The following is an 11306-nucleotide window of genomic DNA, read 5'->3' as shown; positions in this document are numbered from 1 at the left end:
AAGAACTTAGAACGCTATTTTTCCGTACTTTATTTCTATGGGCCATTGCTTTAGATTTTAATGGCCTGAATTTTCATGACTTTCTAGTTTCCATTACTGCGACCTAGATAGGTTTCATATCTTGTATATCATCTTGTATACTTGGACTTTGCCTATCTTTATTAATACATCTTTGATTACTTATCAAAAAAAAAGAGTTTGAATTTAAAAACATGATCTAGTAATTCATTTAATATAGGATTGACAGTGACTGAGACTGCGTAGGGAACTTCAATCAGTGATATTTTAAATTAAAACAAATATCTAATGGCCAATTTTTAAATTCGAAAATGAGTCTAACTTGTTCAATAAATATCAAATGAGATTTAACTTAGTTATTGAACCTAATTAAAACTCCTAATCAATCTCAATTATTATTGCTCGTGAGCTTATCCAATATGGCCTATTAAATATAATTTAGGCCCAACAAAAATTCTCAATATTCCAACCTTAGAATTATTCGGCCGGGTCGTTACAAACTCCCCTCCTTATAAAATTCCGTCCTCGGAATTTGCTAGATCTTAAATAACTTAAATACTTATCCGCCACATGCTTTTCATGTCTCTCTTCCAAATCCTCGATCATTTAATCGAATCTAATATTAAAAAATTGCAATCATCGCATATTCTGTTTTGATGCTTTACTAATCCTTTAGGCGTACACGTTAGCACCCTACGTGTCAATCATCATACACTCCAAATTCAATTCTAGTCTAAACAAATATCAACCTTAACAATGGAATTGATTTAAAAGCCTAATAATAAATCCACCCAACAATTATCTTAACTCCAAATACAATAGTAACTAACGATCTCCACAAAAATACAACTCTCCACATGAAATAATAATAATAAAATTCTCAACCTAAAATAATAATCTCAATAAATTGTAACCTAAGATTCTCCAAAGTTCAAGTCCTAAATCTTACAACTTGTACTTGACGATAGAATCGAGTTACCTATAGAACATAAGAGTACCACCAATCATCATAAAATACTATACACCATACATAAATATATATCATAACTTCAAAAATCCTCTAAATTCATTTATAATTTCCTCAAATAAAATTCCAAAAAATATAAGACTATTTCCTCATGTTGCACCATTAATCTTAAAAGCAATACTTCCGGCTAAATCAACCAAACTCAAAAGCAACATCATAGTCTAGGTACATACAGCAGGGAAAAAATGACCTTCTGTTGGTCATTCAAAATTATGTTCAATATAACTGATACTAGGCAACAATTATGGAAATCTTAAGACATAAAGGCAGCTTAATTTTGAAAATAAAACTAGTGCCGAGATTCGTACTGTAGTAAGTTGTGAATAAATGAAAGCTCCAAAAGCTAACCTGCAAACCTTGTGAGTTTGAAAAACTTTTGTGAGGGCCTTAGGTAGAGCTTCTCGAGTTTCTTCAGACATGGTCTTCCTCCCACTGGATACTCCAATTGCATTTTTCATTAAGGTTCCAATAGGGTTTACAGTTTTCCCAGGTGTACCAGTTACTATAGGCTTTGGGTCAGCATTCCTTTCGCGCGGCCCTCTTTTTTTACCTCCAATATACTTCTTTAAGTTTTTCTCAATACTGTTCCAAACCTCTTTTTGTGCGTCAACAATTTTTGGGTAGCGTTTTATAAAAGAAGCATCAGCAGGCTCTTTAAATTTCCAACCAGTAAATTTGAATGAAGATCTTTTGACAGCAAAAGCATCCAGGAAGACTTCCATTTTTTTCCTAAGATTTGTTGGGATATTTGATAACAAATCTGATTCTGAAATTGTTGAATTCTCGCTAAATAAAAGAAGTAAGTAATCCCTAACTAAGGACGATTCACCATCTTCCAGAAGTAGCAATGAACTTTTTGGAGCCCAAAGACCTTGGACTAGTAAAGCATACTTCTGAAGGACTTGCAAAAATTCTTCATCGCAGCAATCTAAAGCAAAGTGTTTCAGAAAGCTGAATCGGTGAGCTGGAGGTCCCTGCTAAGAAAAGATCCTAAATTATCATAAGGAAAAATAAATATAAATATTTAAAAATAGCACTGCAAGTAAACTTATCCATGCTTTACATATAGAATGTGTGGAACTGTAGAAAAAAGCGGTAAAAAAATGACACATCTGTAGTTAGAAAGGAATGCAGATAAAAAAAGATATAACCAGAAGTTCACGTTAATGGAGCCTTGCTAGACACACAATGTAACTTAAGCAGTGAGAAGATCGGAAACAGAATTCACCCAAAGAGGTTGTGAATTGCTCTGGAAACTCATACTTTTGACCAAGACAAACTGCAAACTCCTTTTATAGCATGCTTCTTCCATTTTGTTCTTTTCGAAAAAAAAAAAACGTAGGAGGTTTGAACACCAAGTTTATTTCATTATAATACATAAAAAAAAGACAACAAATACTTGCAATCTAAATGAATAGACACTCGACCTTACAATAACATCAAAGTCACTGCTCTTGCACTCACAAGCTACAAAGTTATACCCTAGGTTCAAACCATAGACCCCACAATGAGTAAAAAAGCAAAAAGCCTTCCACCAATGACAAGACGACAATTAAAAGTGAACAAGGGCATGATGCCTGACATAAGAGCATGGATTGTACCAGAAAGCTCACATGATCTTATATACCGGTTGATATTATAGACCGGCTGATATGCAAGCTTAAATTTTGTTGTATAGGTGTTTATTGAATAAAGAATGAACTCAAAAAGAAATGTGTGCAGTAAATTAAAGTTAGTTGAAAAGATGGAAGATAAGTGGATTCAACATTTATTTTGCAAACCAACCAACTGGAAATTTCCAAGCCCACACACATACATAAGTGCTCTTGTATACACAAATGCACACATATACAGGCACCACAGAATTTTTTCAAGTGCCATGACCATATCATTGCAAAATCATGCATGTAATGTTAAGCTGCAACAAACCTCACACAGCAGTTTCTTAATTCGTTCTTCCAAAGGCAGTGAGAGCATAAACCTGAAACATTATCCATTAACATTTGTGAAATTCTATGGGGAAAAAATATTAAACTTCAACAAGAAAAACAGTTACTGTAAGTGCTGCTGTTTCCATTGGCATAGCAAAACAATAAACACATCTAATAAAACATATACAAAAATTTATATAAAACCACATTTATAAGTAATAAATAAATTAAATAATTTATGTATTATAGTTATGAACAGTGGGGCACAGCAAATACAAAGGGGAGACATCTGAATAACAAACATTAGGCAGCTTAACATACTTAATATAAAGGAAATTGAAAAGAGACTAACCTGATTTTTCCCCTCTAAAATCGATCCCTAAATTTTTATTTTGACAATTAGTTGCCTTAAGTCTTGTCAGGGATGTACCACTTTTACAGTTTTACACATCAGATCACTAAGATGCTTACACATGTCCAAGAAAAGCAGGGGAGAGAGAGAGAGAGATCTTTAGAATTGATTCTTGGCCAATAGATTGGCTAGAAGATCTATTGGCTGAAATAAGATGCTTCCACAATGGAAGCAAAGTTTTGCAAAATCAATGGACCTCAACAGGAAATGACTCCCAATGCCATCCAGGACCTTCCCAGAAAATTGATTCTTGCTCAAGCACAGGGCTCTCTATCTACTCAAACCTACAGTCCCCTTTAGAATCTTTCCTTGAGAATTGATTTTCAACCAATAGATTTGCTGGACACCACTTAAACTCGACCTAAATCTTATTCCTAGCAATATTGAAGAGTACAGCTGGATAGAAGAGTGCCTGAGCCCCAACTTTGATTGAAACCTGTTGCTTCCGAATCAACAGCACTATTGTTGCTGAAATTACCATCGTCACCAAATGAATCGTTTCTTCCCACCTTCCACCTCCCCTCCCCTCAATTCCACAATATGCGTAGCCTCTATTCAAACCTAGCTAACACACAATTAATCAAAGCAATACCCAATTTTAAAACAAAATCTTAATTACTAAAGCATATATACACACAATTTACAATTTTTTAAAATACACTCCATAACACTCATTTAAAAAAAATACTTTAAAAACTTCTTAAACAAAGTTCTTCTGCCAACTTCTAAATGAATAACTGGGGTAATAGAGAAAATATAGAATTTCTACAACAAATAAGAGATTGGAGGATCAAAGAGGTATATAAAAAAATATGACACCTGAAATTTCTAAGAGAGATCGTCAGCATATTTTGCAAAAGAAGGGGAGAGAGGAAAGACAATAGAGGCATGATCAGAGATGATGGGAGTTGAATACGGATAAGATTTTTTTTTAGGGGTTTTGTAAACAACTCTTTGAAAATAGCATCTAAAAAGGCCTTGCCAAGGAAGCTAGGTGCCCAGATGGTCGGAGCTACAAGATAGAGGAAAACTAGGACAAGATTATCCAAGGAGGATTATTCATTTGCAAAAGATGCAAATTCTTTTTGCTTTGTTTTCTATTTTTCTTTTATTTTTGTTTTTCCTCTGTGTGACCTTTTTTTTTTTTTTTTTTTTTTTCTTTTATTGGACATGTTGCAAGTATCTTAACTATTATGGTAGAAGGCAAAACTCAAACCAGTTAATTGTCAAAAGTAGTAATTGATGGTTCAATTTGGTAGAACGGCAACACTCAAGCTAACCAGCCAATTTCTTTTCTAGATAAGTAAATGAGGTTAGAAACGTAGATGGCAAACTTGAGTACACATGAAGTATACAAGAGACAGCACTTGAATTTTGGGCCGGACCCTGTTTTTTGGTCCACCAAAAGTCTTGACCGGACCGATTGGACCAGACCGCTTTGGTTCAGTCCAATCGGTCTTGTCAGGGTGTTCTGGTCTAGGTCCTTTTCTTTCTTTTTTCCCCCAAGTTTTTGACAAACTTTATATAAAATGAAAAAAATAATTAAGTGAATTATTGAATTTAAGTTGTCTAACTATATACTTAACTAATTAAGTGTTTTAATTAAGTAAAATAAATTAATAATGTTAGTAGTATGTCTATTATCAATAATTAATACCCTATCTTAGAATTCTTAACCTTAAATATTTTATATAATCTAAGCACAAATAATTAGGCTATAAGAAAATTACATAATTACTTATAATTAGTTAGAAGAAAATCATATAATTACTTGTTTTCAATTTATATTACTTTAAAAAATTATAAAAAATTATTTACAAATATATATATAGTAAATTCAGTTGGTCTGGGGTGAAAAAACCCCACCTTGAGACCGGATTGAAAACTAAATTTTTCTACTTTCTTGTAGGCCTGGTAGGCAGGCCCCCGCATCCAGCCCGCCTGACCCATCTGTCTAGCCCCTACCTAGGATGGGCGGGGGCATCCGTCCTTATAAAACAGGCGGACGGGCTTTAATCTGCCCATTTGAAATGTCGGAGGACGGGTGCCAAGCTAGGCCTTGGGCCCGCCCGGGTTTCACCCGTCCACCCAACCCTATATATATATATATATATATATACTTTCAGTTGTAAATTCTAGTTAGGTACCTCTCATGTATTCTCTCTGTGTACTTGAGCTTTACCTATTATTATGAATAAAATTTCTTGATTACTGATAAAAAAATATAATAATAATAATAATAATTAGGGGTGTAAATCGGTCCGGTCCGGTCCGGTCCAGGGTCCATCATTTTCTACACTGGACCAGACCAATCACCGCTAGTGAACCAGACCAAACCGGTAGCTATCGGTCCAGTCCGATCGATCTGTTCAGTTCGGTCCAATTATTTTGTTAATTTTTTTTCATCTTTTTTTTTTTTTACAAATAAATTAATAAAAAAATTATTTAAATTACTAAAATTAAAATAAAGTGAATTATTAATGTGGATTATGTAACCAATTTAGTAAAAAAAATATTTCACTATAATTATATTTATGATGTTGATAGTTACTACTTACTAACTTAGACTTTACTCTTTAGTATACATAATTATTAATAATGTCCTACATTTTATATATGTTTAATAAATATCAAATAATTTTATTGTACATAGATTATTCATGCTTGCTTGCAACTTAGGTATTTTAAAAAAAAAAAAAAATTACCTGCTTAGTATTACTTTAATTAAGTGTAAATAGTAGAGTATGTATGAATGTATCTACAAACAATGACAAATTTCATATGATTTATGATATATTATTAATGGTTAGCATATATTATTTGACATTTTATACGGTCAATAATAATAGATTAGATGAAAATTACATAATTAACTAATACAATTATTAGATAAAATAATATATTATATATAAAAAATATTTTTTTAAAAAATAAATATAGTTTGGTCGGTTTCGGTCCGGTCCAAAAATCAGAGACCCTGGGACCAAACCAAAACCCATTCAGTCCACCATCTGTGGGACTGAAAAGGACCAGTTACAATTTTGGTCCAATCCGGTTGGTTTTTCTAGTCCCTTCTTCACCCCTATTAATAATAATAATAATATAAAAAAACCCTAACTACGAATACTACTCTCTCTCTCTCTCTCTCTCTCTCTCTCTCACATTTCTCTCATTCCCACTCGCCAGCCTCCATTCCTCCTCTTCTCTTCTCCCCCTTCCTTTCACACCTCAGTGGCCGTCACCATCCTCTCTTCTCTTCTTTCTCTTCACCTCCCTTTTCCCTTCTTCTTCTCCTCCTCTAAGCCAACTTCTCTCCATTGTCATGGCTGACGGCCAAGCCACAGTCTATGATTGTAAGACCACGGCTTGGCCATGGTCTCTACACAGTCGTCATCGTGGATACGTAAGTTAGAGACCTACGGCTGCGACCATGGGTATGCGAGTTTTATGACCCACAACCATGACCATGGGCCATAAAGATCTGCCCACAAATCTCTAAAGATCTATGCACATCTTTATGACACATGATCACTGTCGTGGGTCTGTGCATGGATCGATTACGACTTAATTTGGTTTATTTGTTTGGTCTAATATGTAACTTTGTAAGTTTGTTTTTGTTGAATTTGTGAGATTTTTCTAATTATATGTGATTTTGTGGATTTTTTTGTGAAAAATGTGGCGTTGGATGGGATGGCCAGACTATGGTGGCACCAATCCACCCCACGGCATCTGATAGGGGCACCCGCCAAGGGGACGTGGTGATAGCAGATTACGACCAGCAATGACAGAATTTTCGGAGTGTATTTTTGACTTAGGTTTGATGGATATTCCTCTCATGGGTGGTGCTTTTTCGTGGTCCAATATTCATACATGGGCTAGATTGGACAGATACTACAGATTTTTAGTATCATTAGAGTGAGAAACTCATTATCCGGAGCTTTGTCAAAAGAGGCTACCTTGTCTATGTTCAGATCATTAGATAATTTCCCATTATTACTAGATTGTGGAGGTATTAAAGGAGGGCGTCGATATTTTAAGTTTGAAAATATGCGGCTGAAAACTAAAGTTTTTGTGGAAAGGGTTAGGCAATGGTGGGATTCTTATCAAATTAATGGCACCCCTAGCTTCATTTTTGCAGGAAAATTGAAAGCTCAAAAAAATGATTTAAAGTTATAGAATACTCAATCCTTTGGTGATGTAGGAGACTAGTTCATGCTAGAGGAGCTTCAGGTGGTCAAGAAGAGACAAGAGGGGCAGGCTCTTTCTATGGAGGAAGCATCTCGGAAGGTTGAGTTAAAGGCAAACTTAGAAAGGGTAGTGTTATTGGAAGAGATCTCTTGGCATAAAAAATCAAGTGCTTTATGGTTGAAAGAAGGAGACTGCAACACAAAGTTCTCACAGAGTGGCCAACTCCCATAGGAGAACTAACACCATTGAGATGCCGAAAATAGACGGAGTGGACTGTATGGAGGCTCCTATGATTAGGGAGCAAGTTGTGGGATTTTTTGAACACTTACTTTCTAAACAGGTGGGATGGAGGCTCCTGTGACTAACCTTTGAGTCCATTGATCCACAGCAGGTTTCGTGGCTAAAGCGGCCTTTTGAGGAGTTAGAGGTCCACAACGTGGTAAGGAGAATGGTTAAAGATAAAGCATCTAGCCCGAACAGCTTTTCCATGGGATTTTTTCAAACTTGTTGGGATGTGGTGAGGGTGGAGTTAATGAAAGTGTTCCACATTTATAGCACTCGTTCCTAAGAAGATTGGGGCCTCAGAGGTGAAGGATTACCGCCCCATTAGTCGTGTGAATAGGATATATAAGATTATTTCTAAGGTACTTGCCAATCGCCTAGGAGAGGTTTTGGGAGGATCATTACAAAATCCCAAAATGCTTTTGTTAAAGATAGGCAAATTCTGGATTCAATCCTCATTGCTAATGAATGCCTAGACAATAGGCTATAATCTGGCCAACAGGGAATCTTATGCAAGTTAGATATATATGGAGAAGGTGTATAATCATGTTAATTGGCAGTTCTTACTCTGTGCTTGGGAGGTACGGTTTTGAAGAGAAATGGTGCTCGTGGATTAGATGGTGTATTTCAACAATGAGATTTTCAGTATTGGTGAATGGTAGCCCTAATGGTTTCTTTAATAGCTCTCGAGACCTAAGACAAGGAGATCCCTTGTCCCCACTCCTATTTGTTCTTGTCATGGAGTCACTTAGCAAAATGATTCTAACCTTGGTGAATAGTGGCTTTATCGAGGGATTCTCAGTGGGTAATCCTAATAGGGGCACTATTAACCTATCTCATTTATTGTTTGCAGATGATACATTAATTTTTTTGTGAGGTAGAACAAAACCAAATTCGAATATTGAGGGCATTATTACTTTTTTTGAAGTGGAATCCGGGTTGAAAGTTAACTTTGATAAATCAAAATTGGTGCCAGTGGGCAATGTTCGTAACATCCGGCAGCTGGCTAGTATCCTTGGATGTAAGGTTTCCTCTCTTCCCATGAATTACCTTGGCCTTCCTTTAAGGGGCAGCTGCAAGATCTGTATTGATTTGGGATATAGTGGTGGAGAAGATTGAATGCAGATTGACAGGCTGAAAGAGATTACATCTCTCGAAAGGTGGTAGGATCACCCTTATCAAAAGTCCTCTTTCTAATCTACCAACGTATTTTTTTTATCTGTATTCCCAATTCCAACAAGTGTGACGAACCGTATTGAGAAGTTATATCGTGATTTTCTTTGGAGTGGGATAGGAGAAGAATTCAAGTATCATCTAGTCAAATGGGATAAGGTATGTTCTTTAGTCTATTTGGGTGGGTTGGGTATTAGAAATTTGAGAATTTTCAATCGAGCCTTGCTTGGGAAGTGGTTGTGGATATATAATATGGAACCGGAAACCCTTTGGAAGTCAGTGATTGATTGCAAATATAGAGGCATGTTGGGGGGGTGCACTAGGACTAGGAAGGTTCACTGGGTTTATGGAGTGGGAATTTGGAAACCCATTCATACTAGACCGGTGTTGGGCAATGGATCTAGAATAAAATTCTGGACCAACCTGTAGTGTGGAGATCAAGCCCTAAAGGATTCTTTTCCATCATTTTTTAGGATTGCAGGTGAGAGTTATCTAGGGACCTAGTCCAATGAAATGTGAATTTCACTAAAGCCACCCAAGATTGGGAAGTTGACAGCATTGAGGAGTTCTTCTATACACCATGATGCCAAGAACCCAAAGAGCAGACAAAATGTGGTGGATACCTACCGATAAAGGTATATTCTTAGTCCATTCTTTTTATAAGTCTCTTGCACAACCACAGAATACACAATTCCCATGGAAAAAGATATGGAGAAACAAGGTGCCTCCCAAAGCGGCATTTTTTGTATGGACATAAACATTAGGTAAGATCTTGACGACGGATAATCTGCGGAGACATAAGGTGATCATAGTAGATTGGTGCTGTATGTGTAGGAAAAATGGTGAAACTATGGATCATTTACTGTTGCGTTGTGGGGTTGCTGGAACGTTATGAAATGAAGTGTTTAATAGAATGGAGTTAGCTTGGGTTATATCTGCCACAGTGATAGAGCTCATGGCCAGCTGGATAAATCTACTAGGTCTCCCACAAATCTCAGCGGTGTGGAAAATGATCCCGATTTGTATCATGTGATGCCTACGGAAGGAGCGAAATGACCGGGCATTTGAAGACAAGGAGCGCTCACTAGAAGAACTTAGATTATTTTTTGTTAGCACTCTCTTTCTTTGGGCCACAGCTGTAGATTTTCGTGGCCTCAATTCATGTTTCTCATTTCTATTTCCTCTCTCTAAATAGGTGTGACCTTTTGTATACCATCTTGTGTACTTTGGGCTATACCTATTCATATCAGTATAATCGTTTACTTATAAAAAAAAATAATACCCCAATGCCAAACGACCCATTTATTACTACATTTGAACTCCACCCTCCCCATTGACCTATCTTATAACCTATAAATTTCTCATAATAAAATGATTATATGCAATTTCTGATACAACTCGAACAAGTTTCAGTATTAGTTTGCTATCTTCATAAAAAAAAAAATGATGCTTACTGAAGAATGACTCACAATCAAGAATTCACCATGTTCCTTGACCATAACCTCCGTGATTGTCCATTGAAAAAATAGCAACAGTGAGCGTAGAATTGAGTATATATAACTTACCTCTCCAATAAAGCACTAAACATAAAAACTTGCAAAATCTACCTTAATCTTGCATCTAAATTCTAACAGTGACATCTATCTGTCAATTAGAGAAGATGGCGTTATGGAAGTTGCAAGAAGGAACATTCACTGGAATATCAACTTCAACCGGGCGGCACAGAATTGGGAGATGGAGAGTTTTGTAGATTTTTATAGTCTCTTGTATTCTTGTCGTCCAAATATCTAGCATAAAGATGATATGTGATGGAGTCCAGCAAGGAAATAGGTGTTCACTATTTGTTCATTCTACAAGGTACTCACACAAGTTCCTGAGATATAGTTTCCCTGGAGAAAGCTTTGGCGCAATAAGGCTCCTCCCAAAGCTTTTTCTTTGTGTGGACAGCGTCTTTAGGAAAGATTCTCACTATAGATAATCTGAGAAAGAAGAGGATAATTATTGCAGACTGGTGTTGCATGTGTAAAAGAGGGGGTAAGTCGGTGAATCATTTACTTTTACATTGCGAAGTAGCCAGAACTATATGGGATGAGGTGCTTAATAGAATGGACATAGCGTGGGTTATGCTGAAAACCATATTGGATGTTTTGGCTTGCTGGACCTCAATTTGAGGTGTGCGACAGATCAACGCGGTTTGGAAGATGATTCCTATCTGTATTATGTGGTGTTTGTGGCAGGAGCGCAATGAGAGGATTTTTTAAGACAGAGATCTATG

At 36.1% G+C, this 11306-nt stretch overlaps 1 protein-coding gene across 3 annotated transcripts in view; it reads right to left on the bottom strand.

Annotated features, from left to right (window-relative positions):
• LOC121246282 (DNA-directed RNA polymerase III subunit RPC5) overlaps positions 1-11306 on the bottom strand; it is a 42641-nt gene that overhangs the window by 14594 nt on the left and 16741 nt on the right. For 2 of the 3 annotated variants that reach the window (XM_041144386.1, XM_041144388.1), the window contains exons 9-10: positions 2975-3026; positions 1394-2022 (exon numbers count right to left, since the gene is read on the bottom strand). In XM_041144386.1, coding sequence (XP_041000320.1) covers positions 1394-2022; positions 2975-3026 — 681 coding nt within the window. The remainder of the gene's footprint in view (positions 1-1393; positions 2023-2974; positions 3027-11306) is intronic. The other variant, XM_041144387.1, reaches the window with a different exon arrangement.

The sequence above is a fragment of the Juglans microcarpa x Juglans regia genome, chromosome 1S, assembly GCF_004785595.1.
Source record: "Juglans microcarpa x Juglans regia isolate MS1-56 chromosome 1S, Jm3101_v1.0, whole genome shotgun sequence".
In the NCBI taxonomy this organism is placed as follows: Eukaryota; Viridiplantae; Streptophyta; class Magnoliopsida; order Fagales; family Juglandaceae; genus Juglans; species Juglans microcarpa x Juglans regia.
Note: the sequence above shows the minus strand (reverse complement) of the source record. Positions and strands in the feature narration are given on the sequence as shown.